This window comes from Loxodonta africana, chromosome 1, assembly GCF_030014295.1.
Source record: "Loxodonta africana isolate mLoxAfr1 chromosome 1, mLoxAfr1.hap2, whole genome shotgun sequence".
Classification (NCBI taxonomy): domain Eukaryota; kingdom Metazoa; phylum Chordata; class Mammalia; order Proboscidea; family Elephantidae; genus Loxodonta; species Loxodonta africana.
In genome coordinates, this window is record NC_087342.1 from 98,663,633 (window position 1) to 98,689,586 (window position 25,954).

General features: G+C 49.1%; 1 protein-coding gene across 7 annotated transcripts in view; it reads left to right on the forward strand.

Annotated features, from left to right (window-relative positions):
• Nucleotides 1-202: 202 nt before the first annotated feature.
• Nucleotides 203-25,954, forward strand: part of RAB44 (RAB44, member RAS oncogene family) — a 33,867-nt gene continuing 8,115 nt past the window's right edge. Inside the window, exons 1-10 of one of the 7 annotated variants that reach the window (XM_023546242.2) lie at nucleotides 240-357; nucleotides 4,549-4,607; nucleotides 6,778-6,996; nucleotides 13,290-13,401; nucleotides 15,480-15,654; nucleotides 17,085-17,231; nucleotides 17,804-17,894; nucleotides 18,324-18,419; nucleotides 19,484-19,674; nucleotides 20,269-21,734. In XM_023546242.2, the coding sequence (XP_023402010.1) occupies nucleotides 6,790-6,996; nucleotides 13,290-13,401; nucleotides 15,480-15,654; nucleotides 17,085-17,231; nucleotides 17,804-17,894; nucleotides 18,324-18,419; nucleotides 19,484-19,674; nucleotides 20,269-21,734 (2,485 nt within the window). In that variant the 5' untranslated portion in view covers nucleotides 240-357; nucleotides 4,549-4,607; nucleotides 6,778-6,789. Of the gene's footprint in view, nucleotides 358-4,548; nucleotides 4,608-4,665; nucleotides 5,833-6,777; nucleotides 6,997-13,289; nucleotides 13,402-15,479; nucleotides 15,655-17,084; nucleotides 17,232-17,803; nucleotides 17,895-18,323; nucleotides 18,420-19,483; nucleotides 19,675-20,268; nucleotides 21,735-25,954 lie in introns of those variants that run through there. The other 6 variants (XM_064285301.1, XM_023546237.2, XM_064285296.1 and 3 more) reach the window with 6 other exon arrangements.

Consider the following 25,954-nt stretch of genomic DNA (forward strand, 5'->3'; position numbering starts at 1 on the left):
GCCTGGGTACAAGTTCTGGCTTTCCAATAAGGGTGACCTTGGGCAGTCCACCTCGCCCTTCAGAGCCTCTGTTTAGGACATCCCTTCAAGCTTCAGCATTCTCCAGTTCCAAGATTTTAGGACAAGAAGGGCCTTGGAGGTACCAGGAAAGATTGTGAAAGTAACAAGTGGTCTCTTCAACAGGAAGTCCCATAGATCAACCAAAGAGATTGGCTAGCTGGGGACCGGAAAGGGTGATTAAGCAAGAGACAAGACTGTTAACAGTTCCAGAGCTTGACTGCTCATGGTGGCAGCAGTTGTCTCATCACCAGGTCCAGGAGAAAGGGGGCTACGCACAGGACTGGGAGCCTTTGAGAGGTGGGAGTCACCCCAGAGTTGCAATGCTTCTTTTCTCTGGAGGGGTAGGGGTGGGGGAGGGAGCAGCTGTCCCAATCTAGCTCCTGCAACAAGGGTACAAAGGGCCGAGCCCACTTTTCTCGTGAATTTGGAGCTCTCTGCATGGTCTAATGGACAGCACTGGGGCAGGGGACTGGGATAGATGACCTACCCTTAAATGGCCATGTGACTTTGAACAAGTCACCTGTCTTCTCAGAGCCCTTGGTTTCTGTATCAGTAAAGTGGGAGAATGGGGAGGGTAGACTAGAATAGGGTACTAGGTGGTCTCTCAGGCTCATCCAGTTTCAACAATCTGGGTTCTGGGACCACCGCTAGTTTTTGTTGTTGTCGAAGTAAATGGAGTGAAGAGCAGACTCAGTTCCTAGACCCACAGGTGAGAGAGTGATGGAGTTGGGGGAGTCCCTAAGGCACCTGCAGATGCCATATTATAATTCCACTGCAGCCCTCCACCCCCTTTTCATCCTCCTTCTATGGATCTCCACTTACTTGGGGAAGGCCTGTGGTGTGTGCTCCCTTAACCTAATCCCACAGTGGCGAGCTGATTCCCACAGATACCTGGGAGTGGGATTCATTTGCTCTCAAGTTTGACTTCAAACTTTGTGTGATTTCTTGGTCAAGGAATGTGGGGAGAGGGGTCATGCTGAGGGACTGTGTGTATGTATGTTTCTGGCTATGAGGGGATTTCCAACTATTATTGGCGTGAGGGAGCAATTATGGACCAAGGGGAATGTGGTGGAGGAGAAGGAATGCTGACAGACGGGGTGCCCCTGGTGGCTGACTGAGAGGTGCTCTGAGTGACTTTGAGTGGGCAGTGACTACATGTGGAATGTCGGGGAGGGGAATGTTGTGACTGGGAGAGAGCAGACTGTCCCAGGGGTGTGCTGACCATGAGGGAGCGGTGGGTGTCCATTCCCACAGCCTGTGTGAGGGTGATGACTGACTGAGTGGGAGCTGACTGAGGAAAGATTGAGAAAGAGTGTGTGTGTGCATGCACTGACTGACGGTAGGATGTCCCCACTGTCTCTGAGTGGCCATGCGTGACCATGAAAGGGGCAAAGATTGCTTTTAGGGCATGCTGTAAGGCCATGAGGAGTGCTGTGACTGGTCTGAATGTGAGGGAGGAGGGGTGTATACTGTCCTGACTGACAATGACAGGTGTCCTGACTGACTTCAATGTAGTGCTGGCTGTAGGGCACCTGCTGACTTGGTGAGGCCCCAGGCCTTCCTGCCCCAGGCCTTCTGACAGGCAAGCAGGGCTTTGCCAGATGACTCTCTTGGGAGTGAAGGATTGACTTGGCCGAGAGGGCTGGAGGCCCATGATGGTGGGGGTGGGGCTGGGTGAGGTGTCCAGAAGGTGCTGTATTCTTATAAAATGCCAGGGAACTGCTGGGAAGGGGCTGTAGAGGGGCAGCTCTGTTACGAACTTCTCTAAAAATATTAAGGGTGCCCTGCACTGACTACAGGCTTCCTGGAGTCATGAAGGTTGGATGAACCCCCTGAAACTATTGCCCTGAGATAATCTTTAAACCTTAAACCAAAAATATCCCCAGACATCTTCTTAAAACCAAACAATAACTTATTAGTGAAAAAGGTCTCCTTGAGCATATGTTCTTTTGAGAACGATCTGTATGGGATCAAACTGACAGCAGCAACTTGAGAGATTAAATAGGAAACTTAGGGGACAGTAAATTTATGTTAATGGGGAGGAGTAACTCAGAACAGGAGGGTCAGAATGGTTGTACAGCTTGAAGAATGTAATCAGTGTCACCAAAGTGACATGTAGAAACTGTTGAATTGGTATATGTTTTGCTGTGTATATTCTCAAGAACAACAAGATAAAAAAAAATTAAATGAGTGCCCCATATCCAGGATGAGGCCACAGGAAATTGGTTTCAGTATTCTAAGTCCCTGTACTTGTAGAAGCCTGACAGACTCAGCAGCATGGTGCCCGCATCATAGTGGACCCTTCCCCCAGAGCTTCAGTTCTGGAGGCTTCCATACTGGGGATCTTATCTTGCTGCCTCATGCGTGTTATCTCCATTGCCGGAAGTACACATGAAACTGCTCTTAGAGACCAATACTGGGTCTCACCACGCTGAGCAGAGCCTGTCCACTTCTGCTCTGCTCCAAATCCCTTGTCCCACCTCCAGCTGCTCAGCTGGGCATCTGTGAGCCACAAGGGGGCCTTCTGCCCACTGAGAAGTCCACTGGGGAAAGTCTACGCCATGACAAATCAGGAGGGTGGGATCTAGTGCCCGTTTTGCTACTGACGTCATGGCTCCGGCAGGTCACGCTCTGCCTCTCCAAGCCTCTCTCAGTTTCCTCAACTGCTGAGTGGAATAAATTGTACCTGTACAATACTCAGTTATTATGAAACTCATGTGGCATTTCACCCTCATCAACGGCATCACCACCATCTCCCTTACTACCTTTACCCAGCAGTCACTGTATGCCAGGCATGTTCACAAGTACTTTACATGAATTATACATTCAACAAATATTTTCTAGTGTATGCCAGGTACTCTTCTAGGGTTTGGGATACAGCAGTTAACAGAACAGCAAACTCCCTACTCACATGAAGCTAAATGAGGAAAATATTCTGGGATGGCGACAAGTGCTAAGAAAAAATAAAGCCAGAAAGGGGAGTGGGCTGTGCTGGGTAGTGGGAAGTGGTGTTTTAATTTTAATGATCTCTTCTAATTCTCATGGCAACTCTGTGTGGTAGATATTAGTCCCATGCTCCAGGGAGGAAACTGAGGCACAGAGGTGTTAAGTGACTTTCCCAAGGAGCAGAGCTGGAAGAGGCAGAGGCCTGTGTGACTCCAGAGCACTATGACTAGAAGTCGTTTCTTATTTTGGGCCTCAGTTTCCACCTCTGTAAGTCTAAAGGGTGGGGCTGATGCTCTTCTGTGAATGACTCAGTGATTTTAAGCCACAAGGCCTCAGCCCCCAGGCCCAGCCCCATTGGCCATTGAAGGGTCATGGGGCCATGGAGAGAGGAGGCTCCCCTTTGAGACAGATGGGGAATGGGGCTGGATGGTGGCCTTCGGGGTTTTGACAATGTGGCCCAAGGAGGGGTCATTGTCTCCATGGGGCAAGATGGGAGTTAGGTGAGTATGAGAGATACTAGTGGAAGGGTGGTTAGAGTAGTATAGAAACTTCTATTCTAACACACGGAATTCCATTTTTAGCTTTTTTCTCCCTGCTTTTTATTAAGAAAACTTTTGAACCTATAAAACAAACCAAAACCAAATCTGTTGCCATCGAGTCAATTTCGACTCATAGTGACCCTATAGGACAGAGTAGAACTGCCCCATAGAGTTTCCAAGGAGTGCCTGACGGATTTGAACCGCCGACCATTTTAGTTAGCAGCCATCGCACTTAACCACTACTCCACCAGGGTTTCCCTTTCAAACCTATAGAAGGGTTGAATGAGTAGTACAATGATGCTATTGCGCCAATGGCTAATGTTTTGCTCCATTTGCACTCTCTCATTACATGCGCGCACACACACACACGTTTGTTTGTGGCTTGTTCGGAACCATCTGAAAGCAAATTGCAGCAGACATCATATACTTGACCCCTAGCTACTTCACATATCTCTTCAAGACAAGGTCATTCTCTTACCTGACCACAAGACCTTATCACGCCTAAGAAATTTTATCTTGCTCAATATCGTCTAATATATAGTCCGTATTCAAATTTCCCTAGTTGTTCCAAAATGTCCCATATAGCTATTTTCTTTTCTGAAAGAAAATCCAGTTAAGGGTTATACATTGGACCTAGTTGTCATTTCTCTTTAATCTCTTGAATATACAAAACAGTCACCCTGCCTTAGGAAACCCTGGTGGTGTAGTGGTTAAGTGCTACAGCTGCTAACCAAAAAGATCACCAGTTTGAATCCACCAGGCGCTCCTTGGAAACTCTATGGGGCAGTTCTACTCTGTCCTATTGGGTCACTATGAGTCAGAATTGACTCAGTGGCAACGGGTTTGGTTTTTTGAATTCAGTTGCCTAGAAGAACATCCCACTTTCTAGGGGACAGTGTGCCAGTGGAGGAATTATTAAGTATCTGAGTGCCCAAAACATGCTCAGAACAAGGCTAGGCACCATGAGGAGATCCAGGGTTAAATATGATCTCTTGCCTCCTAGAGCTCACTGCTGAGTTTCATCACCTTCGCCAGGAAGCCCTCCCTGGCAGGCCTAGGCAGGTGAGTTGCTGCTTTTTCAGTGTTTTCAGCACTTGGCACACAGGTCTGCTGGCCCCTCCAAGCTGTACTGTAATTAGTTTTGTGTCTTCTCCTGAATAAGGCTGTGAGTGCCTCCAGGGGAGACCAGGAGTTAGTTGCATCTGTACCTGCAGGATCAGGGGATCTGCTTGGGTGTGTAGGTGGTGTCCTGCACAAGGGTGCCCTGCTGAAGGGTAAGCGAGGACTGGGATCCAGTCCACATTCCACTTGGCAAACTATACTCCCTGGCACTGGGCGGTTTCTGCCAGGGGAAATGGTGCCTTTTCCTAATTCACTCTAAGTGCTTATTGCTTAGTGTGCGATAGATCTTGGGGACGGTTTGGGCAGAAGGAGGGCCTCTCAGAGAGGTATGCTGGTAACTGTTTAACAACCAGTTCCCAAGTGGGAAAAACCCTGATCTGTAGCATTTGCCAATTCCCATAGTGTGAATACTCCCACCACGGCTGATTTCAAGCCACCGAGTTAGGAAGTGCACAATTGGCTCCTGCGAGCCCCTAAGATTTGGCTCCAGCAGACCACTGTAGTTAAACAGCCATGATCTTAAAACTACATCTGAATCAAAATTAAGGTCCCAAAAGAAAGACAGAGAGACAGAGACAGAGACCCAGAAACAGACAGAGACAAAACAGACACACAGAGGGGCACTCTACTTCACTTTGAAGTTCTGGGCCTCCTCAGGGCAAAGAATTGCTTCATCCAAGTCCTGTGCAACCTGCAGGAGGGAACTTGCTCAAGGGAAGGCTGGACCAGTGGTTCCATGCCCCCTGAAATGAGCCCGTCGCCCCTAAAACAGGGCCCCCGATCCCTCTGCTCAGCCTGTCCAAGGCCTTTGACTCAGCAGAGCCCAGAGCAGAAGTTTCTTCCCTTTCCTGGGCACAGGCTTTGCTCTCTGCTGCCTCAATTCCTCGTCTCCTTTAGAGCTTGGCTCAAGACCACCTGCCCTGACCATCAGAACATGACCTTGACCCCCACCCCATACACTTTTATAGGCACTGAATTTGTTTCCTCCTTCCAGATCCTACCTGCCATTCCCCTGACCCGGGGTCTCACCTGGACCAAGTCTTACGCATTGAAATTTTTATTGATTGATCTACTGACCTAAGACCTTTTGCAACAGATGAAGGGGCCCCGATTAATGAATTTGACAACACTTACCTTAGCGCCTACTCTGTGCTAAGGAGCTATGGTACAATGTGGACTGAGGTGCACAGTGATATCCCCAGGGGAGCCCAGGGCATCACGAGCCCACAGATAAGGGGGCACTGAACTCAGCTTGAAGTGTGGGGGTGGCTTTCAGGAGGCTTCTGGGTGGAGGCAGCCTCTAAGGTGAGGCAAAGAAGTATTAACTAGACAAGGAAGTGAGAGAGTTGGGGGAGATTTGGGGCAAAGCATGGAAGGGAACTTGAAATTCTGAACAGCAAGTGGTTCAGTAGGGTTATGGGTGACCCCAAGGGCATTGGGGGGTGGTGGGATGAGGCAGGCGCCACCTCGTTCAGGGTCTTAGGAGCCCTTTGAAGGAGCTACTGATTCCCTGGTGCATGTGTTGAAGGAGTGGAGACATGGCGTTGAGGAGAAAAAAGGCTGGAGGAGAGGCGAGGGCTGAGAGAGGGAGGGGGCGATGGTGGTGGGAGCACTTCCAGGAGGCCCAGAATTCCTGTTTTGATGCAGCAGCATGTGAGAAAGTACACTGGAGGGACCACAGAAGAGTGCTCTCAGGAAGCTGTTTCTGGTCCTTCCCACAGCGAGATCCTGGCCTACGCTTTGTAACCACCCCCCAGGAGAGAAATAGAACATCTCCTAGAGGGAGGCTATTTTATTTAATGATCAGAGAAGGCTTTGGGCATTTGAGCAGAGACCTGAAGGAGCTGAGTGCATGAGTCATGAATATAGCTCGGGGAAGAGCATTTCAGGCAAAAGGAACAGAAAGAACAAAGGCCCTGAGCCAGGTGGGCTGAAGGCCAGTGTGGTGGGGCCGGAGGCAAGGTCAGAGTCCAGAGGAAAATGGTCAGGCAGAGCTTCACTGACGAAGGTGGATTTTCTTCCAAGGATTATGGGGAGCCATGGAGGGTTTTAAGTAGGGAGTAGCTTTGTTCAGTGGCCCACTGCCTCCTCACCTCTCCTCTGTCCCCAGGGCCAAGGAGCCATGGAGAATGGTCACAGAGTGTCCCGCAAAGTCCGGAAGCTGGGCTCTAACCGCCGGCGACAGACACGAGAGCCAGCTGATGGCCAGGATGCCCCTGTGGCCACAGAGCCAGAATCCTGGTCCTCCCAAACAGCTGTGGAACTACAGGACTTTTTCCAGGACTGCGGTGCCAAGGAGAGGGGCTTTGTTACCCGTGAGGACATGGCGGTGAGCCCTGGGCCCCATATCACTCCTACTTCCCCTTTATGTAGCCTCTGAGACTCCCTATCCCAGGAAGGCCTGCCCTCTCCCCTTTTTCTTTTCTAAAACCTCTTCTCAGAAAAGGCCAACAACTTGTTTATACTAACATGTAAATGACTGATAAGACATTTTGTGATACCCACTTCCAGAAGCATTTGCATTTTAACAACAGAAAGGAGTTTCAATCAAAGAAGTAACTTGATAATAGTAAAATTTTATGCCCATTGAGCAAAAAAGTTTCTCTAGGGAAGAGGCAGTGCCCTGGAAATCAAACCACGTCAGTGACTATCGACTTCACTGAAACACCAAGATCAATTTTTCTTTCCTTCATCCCTCCTCATTCTCTGTAAAGGGGCATATGTGGGCTGCCGAGGTCTCATGAGCCTGCCGTCTCCTCCTAACGCTGCTCCCTGCTCCAGACTTTGTCCTTTCCACTGTCAAAACTGACCCTTCCCACAGCCTATCACTCAGGGCCCCACTTTTTAATCCGCAGCAAACGGCTAATGGCTGATGTTGAAATTTAATTTTCAAAAAGGCAAAATAACGACTCTCAAGTAAAACGTGAACACTTATCGAAGGTATTAAGTAGTTAATTTAATTTATTGAATGATGGAACCAGTAAGATGTTGTGACCGGTTCAAAGGGCATTTGAGAAGCTAGGATATTTATAAGCAATTTGACAAAGGAGTGTTAGGATAAGATTGCTGAGTGAAATTTAAAAAATGGTTGATGCCTAGTACAGTAAAACCTACGAAAGCTGGAACCTGTGTAAGGCAGAAACCTGTCAGAAAAGGAGAACTCAAACATTTTCCAGTAAAACAAACGATAGAAAAGTGGTAAGACTGCATCTTGTCAAAGGCAGAAAGCTTGCGAGACCTGGAAAAATAAGGCAGTCCCATTGAGTTCCAGCTCTCACAGGTTTCACTGGATATAGAAATCAAAGTTTGTGAGTGGTTACCAGGGGTGGGTGGAAGGGAGGAGGAAAGGGGACTTACTGCTTAAGAGATACTGAGCTTCTGCTAAGGGTGATGGGAATATTTGGAAACAGTAATGGTTGAACGTGATAAACGTAACCGATGTCACTGAATTGTACATGTGAAGTGCTGAAAAGGCGAACAATTGTTGTATATGTATTTATCACCAAAAAAAAAAAAAAGTCAAAATGGTTACAATGCCCAACAGGTCATAAATCTTTAGAGTTATTTGTTCTACTAGACAAGAATTATTTTCATTTCTCCCAGACAAAAACTCTATAAGTTAATAAGTAACTTCAGTAAGTCTGAGGTTTTTAATTAAAAGTAAACAATGAGATGAACTAAGTCCATTCCTTCAGTCTAGACAATGCTTAGGCGGCCTCTGTCCCTGCATAACATTGGAAGGACATGCTGTCTACCTTTCTGCCTTATTTGCAAGTTTCAAATACTTCTTCTAGGATCATAAATAATCTCCAAAGTTTATTCTTGATATATATAAAAAAAAAGAGCTGGTCTCATTTGGTTTGGCTTGGTTGTTTCCATAGGTGCAGTGAGGGTGTGAATTAAGCATATGGGCCTGCTTGAGTTTGCTCTGCAAATCTAGACTTTTACAGTGTCGAGTCACTTCAGATTCTGTCCAAAAGTTTTCATATAGAACCTTAGGTTGGAGTTTCTCTTCCAACATCATTTTTTAAAAAGTTTGGTAAAATATGTCTAATGTAAAATTTGCTATTTTTAAGTGTACGATTTGGTGGCATTAGTTGCAATCACAATGCTGCGTGACCATCACCACCGTCTATTTACTAAATTTTACCATCATCCCAGATAGAAACTCCGCATCCACTTAAGCAGTAACTCCCTACCTCCCTCGCTCCCCCAGCCTCTGGTAACTTCTAATTTATTTTCTGTCTCTATGAATTTGCCTATTCTAGATACTTTCTATAAGTGGGATCATAAAATATTTATCCTTTTGTGTCTGGCTTCTTTCACTTAACATAACGTTTTCAAGGCTCATCTATGTTATAGCATGTATCAGAGCTCTACCAGATTTCACCTAAAATATCTATAAATCCGGGTGACTTCTTCTTTTCTTAAGATCCCCAATTTCTCTAAGGCCCCTCTCCTGCCAGGTTCCTTATCACCTTGTGCTAGGCCAGCTTCTTAGGAGGCCTTAGCACGTACTGACTCCACATGTGTCCCTTACAGAGGGCTCAACACACATGATTAAAAAAGAATTGTTCTCCAATATGACACTCCAAGTAGCGCCTTCGTTGCACAATTCATTTATCCTATTATATTCCAGTAAAAAGATGGGCAGATTCATACTGAATCTGTGCCGATAACTATATTGCCACGGAAGACAAGAGGACTCATAAAAGTATCAGTTTCTGAATTCTGAGGGGAGCAGTGAGATTCCGATACTACTTAAAATATTTAAATTCAGTTTAGAAAAGCAGAAGCGACTTTAAGCAAAAGCATAAACTGAGGGTTAGGGACAGCGCAGGAAGACAGAGAAAGGACTTCCTCATATAGCCATAAAAATAGGACAGTAAAAATAATACCAACCACATTCCAAACAAATAACCGCAATTAGAGTTCCTTCAGCTGTCCATTCAGTCCCGAGTAATTAGCCCTTGTTCCACTGGCTCTTGGACAAGCTGTCTGGCTTCGGACTCAAAGACTCCTGGAAATCCTGACTCAGTCCACTAGCTCAGTCTGGAGGCATCTAAGCAATGTCAGCTCACACGTCTGTACCAAAGTGAAGCATCAATAATTCAGGGAACCTGGAACAGTCTTTCCCGACAAGCTTTGAGTCTGTCCTTTTTTGTTGAAGACACAAACTCTGACCTGCAGTTTATAACACAGCATGTTGTTGCTGGGCACTGTTGAGTTGATTCCAACGCATAGCAAACCCTTGTGACAGAGCAGAACTGCCCCATAGGGTTTCCTAGGTTGTAATTTTTTAATCATTTTGGAAGCAGAGAGCCAGATCATTTTCCTGCAGAGGTGCTGGGTGGGTTCGAACCGCCAATCTTTAAGTTAGCAGCCGAGCACTTAACCATTGTGCAACCATGGCTCCTTTCAGGTAAGTATAGGAAAACTCAAATCTGTCTAATAATGAGACTGTGGTTATGTATTACAGTAGCAAATAATGTCAGAACTGAGGACAGAAAAATCCTCCATTGGGATACAGTACCAAAACCCGAAAACCAAACCCACTGACATCGAGTTGATTCTGACTCTATAGGACAGAGTAGAACTGCCCCACAGGGTTTCCAAAGAGTGCCTGGTGAACTTGAACCACTGAGCTTTTGGTTAGCAGTTGTAGTTCTTAACCACTATGCCACCAGGGCTTCCAGGATACAGTACATAACCATTTAATTAGCATTTGGTCGGTGTTTCCCCTGAAGATAAGAACATAGCAAAGGCATTGAGAAATCTCCAGGACCTTCCCATAAAGCACGCAATTGCTGAAATATTTATATTAACAGCAGTTTTCCTAGATAAATAGCCTCAGAAAGGCCGAGTATCTCCACTCATTGGACAATTGTTCCCATGATGCTCTTATAATAATGGTGCCCTTTTTTTTTTTTTCGTAAATATAGAGAAAGACGTCCGGGAATTTTTATTTTATTATTTTTTTAAATTAAAGATCTGATCTTAGGCTGCTAACTGAAAGGTCGGTTGTTCGAACCCACCAGCTGCTCCTTGGGGGAAAGATGTGGCCGTCTGCTTCCATAAAGAGTACAGCCTTGGAAACCCTACAGAGCAGTTCTACTCTGTCCTTTAGGGTGGCTATGAGTTGTAATTGACTGGACAGCAAGGGGTTAGGGTTTATGGGTACAGTTAGGAAAGAAAAAAAGTAAAACAAAAACACAATAGAATGTTACTATTATTATTATTTTTTAAAAAAGATCTGACTGTGGGAAGGCAAAAGCACAAGAACTGTCAGGGAAGTTTTGGGTGTCAGGTTAAGATAGGATCATGGGAGCCTGAGAAATAGTGCTTGGTTATCTAACCAAAGTGACAGTGAAAGTAAATATTTTAAAATAAATGTATTTTATTTTTATAAAGATTTTTATAATGAAATTTCAAGGGTACTTAGCTCTTTCATAGGGAGGGGACTTCGCTTTTCGCTTAAAATAAAAATTAAGGACGTGATAAAGTCAATAGAGAGCAGAGAAAATTATTCTAGTGAAACATAGCCTCTCTGCAATCTAGGCAGCTTACATAGAAGGTAAATAGCAACCTCTGTACTCTTTGAGAAAAGCTCTAAGCCCAATTTGTCATTTTAATAGAGATAAAGCCAAATTCTAGTTTTGCATTAATATAACATGTGGCAGTAAAAGTTTCACACTTTAAAAAATAAATTACCACTAAACTTTTCAAAATCGAGCCAAATTTGGCAAAATGTTAACATATTTCAGACATGTTTTTGGACTCAGGTATTATAAATTAAGGGAAATAAAGTTCCATTTCTGCAAACTCTCTGCAACTTTTTATATCCATTCAGGTTTAGCCTTTTATCCCCTTTCACATTTTGGGACTACCAGAGACTTTAAGGCAAAATCACTTCCCTTTTCCCTTGAGAAGCAAAAAACTCGTCTCGTTTCCTTACAGACACCCTTGCTCCTAGTACAGTCTCAAGCACCCGCAGTGATTACAACCTTTAGCCAGAATAACTAACCTCTACTTCACAGAAAAGGAGCCCTGGTGGCACAACAGTTAAGAACTTGGCTGCTAACTGCAAGGTTGGCGGTTCAAACCCACCCAGTGGCTCTGCAAAAGAAAGACCTGACAGTCTGTTTCTGTAAGGATTACAGCCTGGAAAACCCTGCGGAGCAGTTCTACTCTGTCACATGGGGTCTCTGTGAGTCAGAATTGACTCGATGGCGTCTAACAACAACAACGAGGATTTCACAGAAGGACTGGGGGATAAATAACTGAGGACTGACTGTACAAGCATTTTAACAGACTCACAAAGCTCACATATACACACAATACAACTTTCAATAGCTACCCATGTCCCCTGTACAACTTTTGAAAGTGGCAGAAATGGATACATTCATTAATAGAACCCAAAGATACAGTTACTCTCAAACATCTAAAAAGTAAGAAGCAAAAGGATCTAAGCCTAAAATTACACTCAGCATTCAATGTTTTAGTATTAAATTTTTCTTAGACATTATCCAGGTAGCCAAAAATGATTTATTAATTAATTTAATTTAATATTAATTTAGGAGTCCTTGGGTGGCACAAATAGTTAAGCACTCGACTCCTAGCTAAAGGTTGGTGGTCTGAACCCATCCAGAGGTGCCTTGGAAGAAAGGCCTGGCAATCTGCTTCCAAAAGATCACAGCCTTGAAAACCCTGTGGAGTGCAGTTCTACTCTGCACATATGGGGTAGCCATGAGTCAGAGCCAACTCCGCAGCAGCAAGGTTTAGTTTTGGTTTAGGGCTTAAAGAGCTCAGCCGGTACAGTGGCCTGCAATGCAGCTTTCTCAGCTTTGTCACGTGAGTCCACTGGGGCATCTCAATGGAATCTCCAAAGCTGTTAAAGGGTAATTTTCAGAAAAGTAAAATCCTGACTCTTAGACAAATTTAAAATGACCACATATTGAAGATTTTATTTAACTCATTATTTAACAAGGAATATAGTGGTTCAGGGAGAATTTTAAAAGTTAAGGTATTTATAGGTAATTTAACAAAGAAATGTTAGAATCAGATTGCGAGTTAGATTTTACAAAGTTAGATTTTTTCCATCAGACAAAAAATATTTTGTGTCCCTCTCGGACAAAAATCTACATATTAATGTGTGACTTCATTTAGTCTGGGACCTTTAATCAGCGGTAAATAATGAGATGAACTAAGCACATTCACAGAGTCTAGAAAATGTTTGGGTGACCTTTGTTCCTGTATAACACTGAAAGGCTCTACTGTCCACCTTTTTGCCTTGTTTTCGAGCATCACATAACTTATGGACACTGATGAACATTCTGGGGCAGTTTAGCTGCTGTGCTTCGTCAGCGTCCTAAAGGGAGGGGACGTGGAACAGATACGTTTTGATGTTGGATGGGGGAAGCAAAAGGTTTGGGGCCAGTTCAGGGCTCTGCTGAGAAGGCTCTCTTGGTTGAGGTTGGGGAGCTTCAAAGGTAGGCCCTGGGTTAGGTTAGGAGGAAGACTCCAAAACTGGGGAGAGGGAAGGAGGAGGTGGTTGAAGATAAACACCTCCCCTTTTTCGAGTGTGGCCCAGAGCTGTGTCCTCAACTCACCCCTTCTTTCCAGGCAGCAAAGTTCAGCTTCCTGGGCAGCGAGGAGGAGCCAGAGATGATCTTCGACTGGATGGACATGGAGCGGAAGGGACGCCTCTCCCTTGAAGAATTCAGCTCTGGGCTCAGTATGTCTGTCCTGGGAGGGCCTCTGGGGACGTCCTGCATAGCCAGGTGTTCCATGAAGTGTGCCCACCCCCAGGCTTGGCTAGGCTGGCAGGAAAAAAAAAAAATTTTTTTTTTTTTTTTTGCAGGAAAGGCAGCAGTAAATCCTTAAACAGCCAGAGGCCCCTTCACACACACACACGCACGCGCACACGCACACGCACACGCACACACACACACACACACACCCGGAGCAGTTCAGGGCACGGCTGATAATAAGGATTATTGTAGAGATGAGGAAACTGAGCCTCGGCTGGGAAGGCAGTTAAGGCAGAGCTGGGCCTTGAGATTCCTGGCCCAGAAGATCTGCTCACTTCTGTTCCCACCAGCCAGGGTCTTCATTGGCTGGGGGCTTTCTTGAGCATCCCCCCTCCTCCAGGTAGGCCTCCAGGCTTGTTTTCTGACACCTCTCCTGTCTTCTCCCCAATGAAAGACTTCTCTAGGGTGAAAAGTTAAACACCTCCCATTCTCGAGACCATTGCTCTTGTTTCTGTCTGAGGGGGATCATGTACCGCCTTTGCTTAAGTGAATTCCAGGCCGCAAGGAGCAGCAGGGTGTGGTATTCAGAGAGTAAGGGCTTCCTCCAAAATCAGGTGCCCTCAAGTCATGGTGAGTCCCCTAGGTGGTACAAACAGCTAATGCTTTCTCCTGCTAACCAAAAGGGTGGGGGTTCAAGTCCACCCAGAGGTGCCTCAGAAGAAAGACCTGGAGATCTACTTCTGAAAAATCAGCCGTTGACAACCCCGTGGAGCACAGTTCTACTCTGACACACATGGGGCTATCACTAGTCAGAAACGACTCGGCGGCAACTGGCACTGGTTTTGCAGGCTTCCTAGGCCCTGAGCCCCGCTGGGCAGGGCCCTCCCAGCACCCACTTCTCAAGACAGGCCCAACAGGACCTAGAGAGACCAAGGCCAAAAGGGCATAATACACGCAGTGATCGTGTCGCTCGGGGATTACCTTCGGCCCAGGGAATGAGAGGTGTGCTGTCCTCGGTAGAGGCCCTGCAAAGTACGGCTCAGCCTTCAATGCCCACAAAGCCACCCGGAGTCCTCGGGTCCGCCCAGTCTCCAAAAGCTTGGGGACCAGCAGAGAGGGAGGCCAGAAATCTGCATTTACAGACTGGGGACGCCCCAGGAGTTAGCTGGTCCAGCTCCGAGGCGTGAGAAGCTGAGAGTGGGGCAGGAGGGGAGAAGGGATTGGGAATAGGGGGGCAAGGAGCCAAAGGAAATATCTCTTATCCACACAGCCCCAAGGGGCCATCTTTACATCTGAATCCAGTCATACCCACCATGCCAGGGACTCTCCATTGCCCATTGAACAAAATCCAAACCGCTTCGGGGCCTACGGGGCCGGCACAGACTGGACCCCGCCAACCTCTTGGTCTCACTCAGTGTCACTCGCCCCCTTGGTCTTGCCAGCCTGGCACTCACCTCAGGGCCCTTGCAGGTACTGTTCTCTGTGTCTGGAATGCGCTTCCCTCCATATCCACACGGCTTGCTCCTTCTTGTTCCTCTCATTTCAGTTCCAATGTCACATCCTCAGGGACACCTGATCACCCCATCTAAAGTAGGCCCCTCTCCCAGAGTCTCGAGGGCAATTAGCCTATTTATTCCTTTAGATCACTTAGTAAAGTTACTTCCTTTTAAAAAAAGGATCCTGCTCCTCAACTCTCACTAGAATGTCACCTCCACCAGGGCAAGGATTTGAGCCAGTTTTGTCCCCAGTACCTACAACTACCACTATGTGCCCAGCACATAGTAGATAATAAATATTCCTTAACTGAGTCAATGAAGGCCACCATGGAGCCACTGTGTGACTTCTGGTAAGCTTCTTGGCCTCTCTGGGCCTCAGATTCTCATCCGTAAAGTGGGTGTGATGTCTATCTTGAGTAGGCTGCCAAGGCTGATAGGAAGAATGAAAGAATGTGACCCTGTATGAATGTGAGGGCACAGGTACGATTGCTTTCCCCAGGGGCTGGAGCAGAGCAGGGCAGGGTGGAAGGTTTGGGATGCTTCCCTCTCTCCCTTTCTGCCCACAGAGAGCATCTTTGGCTCCAGCCTGAGCACCCACAGACTCCGCAGAAGGAGGCCACTGCCCTCCAAACGGAGATCTGCAGCTGCCAGCTTCCCGGCACTGGAGGAGGCCAACACGGAGGAGAAGGAGGCGTTCCTTGCCTTCATGGAGAAGCTGGGGCCCAGCCACTTACTTCCTGAGTAAGGCCAGAGCCGTGTGTAGGCTGGGGGCTCACCCAGGCAGAGTGCTAGGATGGGTGCAAACCCTGACTTGGCTACCTGCTAGCTGTGCCATCTTGGCAAATGGCCTGGCCTCTCTACCCTCATTCCTTTTCCAGCTGCAGACTGAGTGTAAGAGCTGTTGTGGGATTAAATGGGAATCCCTGGGTAGTGCAAAGAGTTCATGTGCTCTGCTGGTAACTGAAAGATTGATGGTTTGAGTCCACCCAGAGGTGCCTCAGAAGAAAGGCCTGGCAATCTACTTCTGAAAAATCAGCTATTGAAAACCCTGCAGATCACAGTTTTACTGTGACACAAATGGAGTCACCATGAATTGGAGTCGGCTCACTAGCAACTGGTGTTGGTGAGATTAAATGAAACCATGTGTCACGAGAGGTTCCCCCTACTCCTACACCCTCCCTCTCTTGTCCTTCTCTATGGGATTGCTCCCCAGCAGGATTAGTGAGTTGGGGTATCGATCTTCCAAGGGGACTTCCATTCTTAAAAACATGAGGCTCCCTGAAAGTACATTTCTTAACCCAAAGAGAGGGTTCTCTAGTCGGGCGATTTCAGGCCTGGTGATGCCCAGGATTGGGCAGGTTTGGAGACAGGAAGGCATTTTCTCCAAATTGTCTCATGCTTATGGGATTCCCTCAGGCTCAGAGCAGGGGAGCTGCCTGAGAATGCCCCTGCCACACACCCCAGACCCCACTGGGGTCCCTTAGAGCCAGTAAGGGCCTCACCTTCACCCGTTTGCCCGGGCTTGCTCACTCCATTGGGTTCCCCAGAGACAAGATCGCTCTTATCTGCCTCTCCAAGGGTGTGGCCAGTATTGGGGGGCAGGTGGGGTTGGGCTTAGGATATAGGCTGGTAGGCAGGTGGAGTGGGAGCCATTTACCCACTTGGCAGTGTGGCCTGGCTTAGTCCTCTGCCATCTGTCTTCGTGACTTAATTAAACCTGTGTGAAAGCGGCATTCATCGAGTGCCAACTGGGTGCCAGGCCCCAAGCTGGTGCTTTCATTGGGCGTGTCTGTCATTCTCTAGCGACCTTGCCAGGCAGATATCAGGCTCACCATTTGACAAATGAGCCCAGAGAGGGCATTGGACCTGCCAAAGGTCACACAGCTAGAGAGTGTATGGGAAGGGAGAAGGCCGATGGTAGCCCTCAAGGCTCCCCCAGCCCGTGTTTAATCACTAAATCATACAAAGTGTTGGGCTCAAGGAGGGAGAGGGCACATGTGGGGAAGAGTCCTGGAGGAGGTAGCATTTGAGTTTCCCCTTGCAGGGTGTCTCAGCAGATTTTGGTGCCCAGGTGCCTGGTCTCTTGGAACACTGCAATTATGACGAAGGAGTGGGTTCCCCCTGCTTCCGGTCCCACCTCTTACCTAACCTCTGGCTACCCTCTCTCCCAGGCAAGCGGAGATTTGGCAGCTGTGGTGGAAGCTGCGGCAGGAGGAGCCCCACCTGGCAGGCAATCTGGAGGGCTTTCTGGCCAAGATGATCAGTCGCCTGCAAGAGGTGCGGGCTGACAAGGAGGCTCTGGAGCTGAGCCTGAGGAAGTGAGTGGGTGGGGTGGGAGCCTGTGCGCAAAGTGCCCTCACCAGGTGTCAGGCACCTAGTAGGTGCTCTTTACATTTTAGTTGAATCCAAATGGAATTCCTCCAGCCCAGCAGGGCCTGGGGGCTGGATGGGGCTGAGCTGAGCTGGAGGAAGAGGTGGTGCAGAGGACAGACTGTTCATATAACTACCGTATGTGCGGTGACCCCTGGAGCTGACAAGGGTACAGCCCTGCCAGGGGCTCTGAGTTATGGGGACAGGAGATAATGACAGAGGCAGGCAGAGACAGAGAGATGGGACGATGGGGACTATGTGACAGGGCCAGGGGGACTGACATCTTGGTGATGGTTACAGGAGTCAGTGTGATGGGAATAGGGTGACCAGTGCCAAAGTCATATGGGTCAAGATGACTGTTCTCAGGGTGACAGGGTCATTGGCCGCAGCCAGTGAGAGGCGAGCCAAGGAATGGACTCCAAACCTAGGTCTAAACCACCCCTGCCAGCAGCAGGGCCCCAGAGGTGCTGATGGGCTGCCTGCCCCCCACCTCCATCCTGCCACCTTTGACCCCTTCCAGGCGTGACTCTGATCACCATCGCGAGGTCCAGGAGCTCTACGAGGAGATGGAGCAGCAAATCCGCCGGGAGAAGCAGCAGCTGCAGGCTGAGGTGGGCTCCATTCCAGCAGCTGCCCTTTGCCCCCATGCCCCTCACCCCTTGCCCAGGATTTCTCTGCTGGCTAAGTTGTGGGGGGCTGGGACTAGCCTGTGGGGATAGCAGTAGGGTGCTGGGAGTGGGTCCTCTCACAGCTCTGACCGGCACTTGTTGCCTAGAGCGATGGGGTGTCGAGTGCTGAGCCTGGGCCTCTTTCCCTCTCTGTGGGGTCTCGTTGTGCACCCTGCAGCCCATCCTTCCCCTCTGGACCTCAGTCACTTTGTCTCCACCACCTAGGCCTGAGCTGGGAAGTTGCCCTGAGAACCCTCCCTGCTGGGCCCTACACCCCAGGCCTGGGTGGAGGTGTGAGCGTGGGGAGGACCAGCCCAGCTGGCTGGGTTGTGGAGCCAGCGGTGCAGGGGCTGAGTCCTCTCTGCTCCCCAGAGCAACTCCCGGGACGTGGCCCTCAGCTTGCAGATGCAAGAGGTCCTGGAGGCCAAGGAGCGTGAGGTGCAGCGGCTAGCTGAGGGCCAGAGGGAGGTGAGCCACTGGGCCTCCCCGGAAGCCTGATGTCTGAGTGTTCACGGGCTCTGACAGCTGTTGTTGGACCTGCCGTAAATGCTCTCTGATCCGGAGGCCTCATTGGACTGCTTGGGCTCCCATATGGGTATAAAACCAAAAACCAAAACTGTTGTTCTCCAGTGACTCTGACTTACAGCAACACTATAGGACAGAGTAGAACTGCCCCATAGGGTATCCAAGGAGTGGCTGGTGGATTTGAACTGCTGACCTTTTTGTTAGCAGCCAAGCTCTTAACCACTGCACCACCAGGGCTCCATATGAGTATAGCCCCATGGGAAAAAGGTGTCTTGGGCCCTTAGATGAGGCTAGGTAGTGCTGGGGGGAGTGACGGGACCTGAGTTCAAATCCCTGCTGTTCCACTTAAGAGCCACACAAACCTGAGGAAATCACTTTGGTTGTCCTGGCCTCAGTTTCTCCATCTATAAAATGGGGACAATCGCATCCATTGCATCTCGCAGGGTTATTATGTCAAATGAGGTAATACATGGAAGAGCACTTTGAGATAGGCGAACACTGGACAAACATGAGGTCTTGATACTGCAGAGGCTTAGTGACAGGGAGATGTTCAACTCTTATCTCCGTTGTCAGCTGAGTGACCTTGGCAGGTTCTTAACTGCTGAAACTTGGTTTCCTCCTCAGAAAAACGGGGGTCAGAACTCCAACTGGGAGTCATGTGGTTTGCTGTTGGGTCAGGAGCCCTGTTGGGATTCCATGGGGCTGGGAGTTGAGCAGCCCTGGAGGGCTGTGAACAGAGGAGGGTGTGGTGCTGGCATTTGTGCTCCTCATGCATTTCCTCTGTCCTCCCTACCCCGACAATTAACATGTCTCTCCTGGGTGGGAGGTAATGGAGCTAATTAGGCTAGTGGGGGTAACCACCCGCCACCCTAAACCTATGTTTTAAGTTGGGTCTCCAGGAGCCTTTAAGGGGGGGGGTGGTCTAGGCCCTAGAGTGGCCCTGGGAGACTTTGCCTTGACCAGAGGACAATTTGGCTTCTCTCCTCCTCACCCTCCACCCCCCACAGCTGCAGGCCCAGCTTGACCATCTCAGTAGCACCCACCAGGAGGCCAACTCAGAGAATCAGCAGCTTCGAGAGGCTGAGAAAGACCTGGTTGGGCAACTGAAAGAGGTGCAGGGACAGCTGCAGGTGACCAGGGGACACCTGAAAGCTGCCAAGGGCCGAGTGTCATGGCAGGTGGAAGAGGAGGAACCAAGGCAAGTGGCTACCAGGCCTGGGTTGTCCGGGTAGAGGTCAGGGGCTTCCTGGAAGAGGGGAGGAAGGCTCTGAGTTCTCCAAGGCCCTGATCAGCACCCAGTGCGCACGCACACACACACACACACACACACACACACACACACACAGTCTCCTGCCTTTAATTCTCTCAACAACCGTGCCAGGCAGAGGTTATCATTCCCATTTCACAGAAAATGAAAGTGAGGCACAGAGAGGGGTAGGTTACGTGCCTAAGGCCACATGACTGGGACACATATAGGGCTTCATGGGGTGCTGCTTCCGGGCAGGCACTCGCTCTACTTTTTATAGCTTGAAGGAGGGGGATGGGCCAGAAGAGTCAGAGAAGGTTTCCTGGAGGAGGTGAGGCTTCATATGGTCCTTGAAAGACGAGTAGGATTGGATGAGAGGGAGGACTGGGGAGGGCATGCCAGGTGAGAAGGACTGCCTGAGCAAACCCTGGGAGGAAGGACCAGACGTGGGCATGTGAAGGATGGTGAGGGATGCTGGTGGGGTTAGTGTGGCATCATTCCTCTGCCTGCTTCTCCCCTGACCTTCCGCTCTCCTTGTCCTTCTAGTGTCCCCAGAGCAGTGGAAGAGAAGGCCCCAGCTCCCCAGGCCATCTCCCCTGAGGAGTCATCCCTGCCCAGGCTGTTTGGGGACAACGACAGCTGGGACCAGCTCCTGAGCTTTAGCAGTCCCCCACTCAGACCCCTGCAGCTCTCCTGGAGTCCGCCCCCCACTCCAAGGGCCCCCTCAGCCCCTGATACACCCCGTGTGGTCAGGCAGATCTCCATTTCGGGGCCACAAGCTCTGCCGTTTGGTCAGAAGCCATCTTCAGAGCCAGATGGGGCTTCTAGGAGTCCCCCTGGGGGGACTTGCAGGGCTGAGGAAGGGAGAGGAGGGGACCCAGATGGGCAGGACATCAATTCAGAGCAGCCTATGGAGCCTCCTGGCCTGGAGGCCAAGGGGGAGCCAAGGCCTGATCCTGAGTCCTACTTTCGCTGGGATCTCCTGGGGGCCCCAGCTGGGCAGTCAGGGGGCCCGGTGGCAGCCACACTAAAAGTGCTCATTCATTCGGAAGATGGGTCCCTTCCTCATGTGGAGCCTCCCCCTCTCCAGGCCCCAGCTGGGCCCAGTGAATTGCCCCCAGCCTCAGATCCAGATGACAAAGGCCCCAAGCCTGGGCCTGCCCCAGTCAAGCCACACAGGCAGAGAGAGGCCTTCCATCAGGACCCACACACTGCTGGCTCTGAGCCAGGTTTGGGGCCCCTGGGGGCCGGGATCCTCACATTGGAACCAGCTAAGCCCTCCCAGGGTCAGGAACCTGTGGCTCCCAAAGAAGGGCTGGAGCCAAGGAAGCCAGGCCCAGATGAGCAGGAGGGCCACTCCGGGAGACTAAGAGAGGCTCATGTCCAGGCCCTCGGGCCAGGTGGGCCACCCAGCCTCCACCACCAGAGTCTGGAAAAGGAGCCTTGGGCTGGAGAAGGAAAGCAAGAGGACCGAGGTGGGCAGGATGTGGGTCCAGTGCAGTCAGTTGAGTCTGAGGGCCTGGAAGCTGGGCCTTCAGAACACCCCCTGCAAGATGCTCTGCCTGCTACTCCCCCACATGGTCCACCCCAGGCTCAGGCTAAAGTAGAGGCCCCTGTTCCCGGGAAACCATCAGCCCCAGGCATCCCCTTCCCCATGGGGGCTCAGCCTAGTGATGGAGCAGGGCCCCAGGAACCCACACAAACCCTTCCCACCACAGTTGAGCTGGAAGCCCAACTCAGATTCCCACCCACAGCTGCTCAAGCAGAAGGAGGGCAAGGCCTCCCTCAATCCGGGGAGCCAAGGGCAGAGAGCAGACCTGAAGACCCAGGAACGGAATCCCGGAAGGCTGGGCAGCCCCCACTCCCAGGGGACCTCCCGGCCAACGAGCCTCAGGATGACCCTGATTACATCTTCCATGTCATCTTCCTGGGGGACTCAAATGTGGGCAAAACCTCTTTCCTGCACCTGCTGCATCAGAACTCCTTTGCCGCTGGCCTGACAGCTACCGTGGGTAAGGGCCCAGGCTGGGGAGGGTGGCAGGGAGGGAGGGGAGACCCCAGGACTCGGGCCAGTGAGCCAGAGCAGGGCCAAAGCGAGCCATCCTTGAGGGCTCTGCAGGTACTGCCCTGGCCACGGGCCCCACATAAGACATTATTTTATATGGGCATGATCCTACTATTTTACTAATCGTCTTTAATTACAGGTAATTTGCTTTTTCTGCATTGATCTGATTAGCTTATAATGAGCTACATCAACAATGCACCCTGCAATTTAGGTGCTGGTTGGAGGTGAAAGCATGCAAGTCTCCACACACGTGGTGCACGGGCAGGCCGCTGCGGGGCCCACTGTGGCTGGATTTGCTCATGACTGGCTCCAGGCCAATCAGCCATGCTCTGGCAGGAAGTTACCTTGGGCACATTGAATATTTTTACACAGAGAGCATTTGGAGAGTGAGGTGTTAGGAGCCCAAAAGCCTGAGTTCAAATCCCAGCTCTGCCACTTACTATTGGTATGACCTTGGGCCAATTATTTCACCCCTTGAGCCTCAAAATCTTCATCTGAATAATGGGGGCACCAATTGTGCTGACTTTCTAGAGTTCTAGAATCAGGAGTAATTAATACATAGCAAGCACTTAGAATAATGTCTAGCACCTAGTAAGAGCTCAGTAAATATTAGTTATTATAAGTAAATATTTGATAATGTCTAATTCAGTGGCTTCTGCAAATGAAATGTCTCACAGAACAAAGCTTCCTCTCCCCAGAAATGTCAGGATCTGTGGCCACTCCTTGAGCGGTGCACACAGTTTATGTGCTTGGCTGCTAATGAAAGGTTGATGGTTTAAGTCCACCCAGATGAAACTTGGAAGAAAGGCCTGGTGGTCTATTTCTTAAAAATCAACTATTGAAAACCCTATGGAGCGCAGTTCTACTCTGACATACATGGGGTCACCTAGAGTTGGAATGGACTCAATGGCAATTGGTGTTTTTTTTTAATGGCCAAGTGAACATTGTGTAGAAAAGTAAGCTGATGGGAATGAAGGGGGAACCCATTTAGGAGCAAAGATGGACGGATTCACGTCTTTGCATCAGCCAGGGCATGTGCTGACTGGTGACTAGGGCCAGGCCAGTGGGTAATGACAGCCCTTGCACAAGAGGGACCCAGCACACGTTCCCCATTTGTGCTCTAAGAATCCTCACCTGGGGTGCGTGTTAAAAACGCAGTGCCTTGGGGAGGGGGAGCCCATAATAGACCTGGCCTGATGTTCGGCAGAATCACAGTGTCTGCAGGGCCACCATTATTGATTATCTTAGCTACTATTTTGGAAACCCTGGTAGCGTAGTGGTTAAGCGTATGGCTGCTAACCAAAAGGTAACCAGTTCAAGTCCACCAGGTGCTCCTTGGAAACTCTATGGGGCCGTTCCATTCTGTCCTATAGGGTTGCTATGAGTCAGAATCAACTTGATGGCGACCCAAAGGTGGGCAGTTCGAATCCACCAGCCTCTCCTTGGAAACCCTACAGGACAGTTCTACTCTGTCCTATAGGGTCACTACGAGCTGGAATCAACTTGACAGCAACTTTTTTTTTTTTAGCTACTGTTTACTGAATGTCTACAATGTACCAGGCATCTTATCTACATGTCTTATTCCTTACAACCCTCCTCATAATTGAGCCTTCCCATTATTCTGTGGTAAGACGGCTCTACAACAGACAATCAGGGGAAAAAAAAAAAAAACCACAATTGCATAATTGCAAAAAAAAAAAAAAAAAACAGGGCAAGGCTGCATGTACTGCTAGCCAGCTGGAAGAACCTGAGACCCAGGTGCAGAATACAAATCTGTTCCAGTCCCAGCTGTGGTTTGGCACCACCGGGGCCTATTCTGGCTTCACCAGTCATGAATATCTCTCCACCCTGAATCACCTTCTCTTCACTCGTTCCCCCTTCTCTCAGAAGATAAGAACCATAGCCTGCCTGCCTTTGAGAACAGGGCCAGCTGGAAGACCAGAGCCCACTGAGTTATATTCAAATGTGTGGTGGTATGAGATTTTTCCCTATCTACCATTTTACAGATAAGGAAATTGATATGAAGACCCGGTTAAGTTTCTTGCCTTCGCCGGGCCCCAGGGCTAAAGCTCATACCCAGAGGCACCTACCTTCAAATCTCATGCCCCCACACCAGAAGTTTCAGCATTGCCCTCTCTCTGGGGCTGCTCATTTAAAATAGTAGAGTCCCTGAGAAGGAGAAAACATTATATCCCTCACAGATTATATGGTTAAATTAAAACATGTTTTTAGGGAAAGCACAAGGACACACAGCTGGATTGAAGAAGGGGATGGGCAAAAACTAAAAGCCAAACCTGTTGCGGTCGAGTCAGCCCTGACTCATGGCAACTCCCTCTGTTACAGAGTAGAACTGCCTCATAGGGTGTTTTGGGCTGTAATCTTTATGGAAGCAGATTGCCAGACCTTCCTTCCGCAGCACTGCTGGGTAGATCCAAACCACCAAGCTTGAGGTTAGCAGCTGATTACAAACTACTTGTACCACCCAGGAAACATTACATCCCTAACAGTTTATGTGGTTAAGTTATAACATGTTGTTGGGGAGTGTGGGGACACATGGGTGAATTGAAGAAGGGGATGGGCAGAGAGGTGGAAAAGCGGGGATGGTAAGAGAATTATTAAATCCAAGGAAGAATAGTAGTTATCATTATTCAATAGAAGCAGTGAGCTCTCTGTCACTGTGGGTATTTAGGCAGAGGCTGGATATCATCACCGGGGGACTGGATTAGATAACCTCAAGAGACCCTAGGCTTCCTAAGACCTTCAGGAAAGAGGGCATCAAAGAGAAGCAGATGCTAAAGACAAACTTCTCTCCTTCACCATTTTGCTAAGGAGCTGCCACTTTTTGTAGCCTCCTTGGAGAGTGTGGAGGGGGGAGGGCCTATGGTTTCAGCCACCACCAGGGGGCAGCAGCAGGTGCTGCTGGGGTCGCTATTGAGTTTGGCATTGCCAATGTGAGAAGGCACATTTCCTGAGCTTGCCTGGGGCCTGTGCGCACAGGACTCCATTGGAAAGGGGATAGGGAATGGGGACAGAGCAGCCCTTCCCCATCAGTCCCTCAACTGTAGCCTGGTTTCCTTGGGAAGTGGGGGTTGCCAGGAAAGTGCACTCCAAAGATTCCAAACCTCCCTGGGATTTCACTATTACCTATGTATTTCCAGGGACAGAAAAGGTCTGGAAGCATGAGCACAGGAAGGGGTGGGGCTGTGAAATTTGGGGGACTGGGGTTCAGGGAGATGAGAATTAATAATAATAATTACCAATTTTTAATAATAAAATTTTTATTATTTCTCAATTTTAATTGATAAATTTCTGTGATAACATTTTTTGATAATTGATAATTTTTTGGTCATTTTTAATAATAAAATTATTTAAAATAATAAGAATTAACACCTCTCAAGTACCCATTGGAAACCAGGCTGAACCTTTGACACAAGTCTCCCGTTGAATTCTCCCAATCACTCTGCAGTGCAGGTCTTTTCAAATTGCCACCTTACAGATGAGGAAATGGAGGCTCAGAGAGGTGAGGTGACTTGTCCGAGGTCACATAGACTGTACAGAGCAGAGGGCAGATGACTCACAGCCTGAGGGGTCCTCCCTGTAGTCCGCTCCTTCCACGACCCTCCCTACTCTGCTGTCTAGTTGAAGGGAGAGATGCATCGGGCAATTAGGGGATGAAACAGGGAGTATTATAAAAATAAAATAGTGAGACTAGTTTTCCCAGATGACCTGAGGAATAAGCATTGCTGCCCAGTTGGGAAGACAGTTATATTCATAGAGATAAATACAACACAAGGTGCCTTGTGTTGGTGTTGGCACTGACCGTCAGGGTATGGGACTGCAGCAGGGGCAGTGAACTCTGTGGGCTGGGTGGGAAGGCTTCTTGGAGGAAGTGGGCCTTGGAGTATGGATGCAACTTGGAGAGTAGAGAGGAAGCCCACCAGCTGAAGGCCCCCAGCCCCACTGTGGCTGGTGTTGGGGATGGGCATATATCCAGGCGTGTTTTGGATAGAGGTGTCCTGGGTGGTGCAAATGGCTAACGCGCTCAGCTGCTAACCAAAGCATTGGAGGCTCAGTCCACCCAGAGGCACCTCGAAAGAAAGGCCTGGTGATCTACTTTTAAAAGATCTGCCATTGAAAACCTTATGGAGCATAGTTCTACTCTGACAC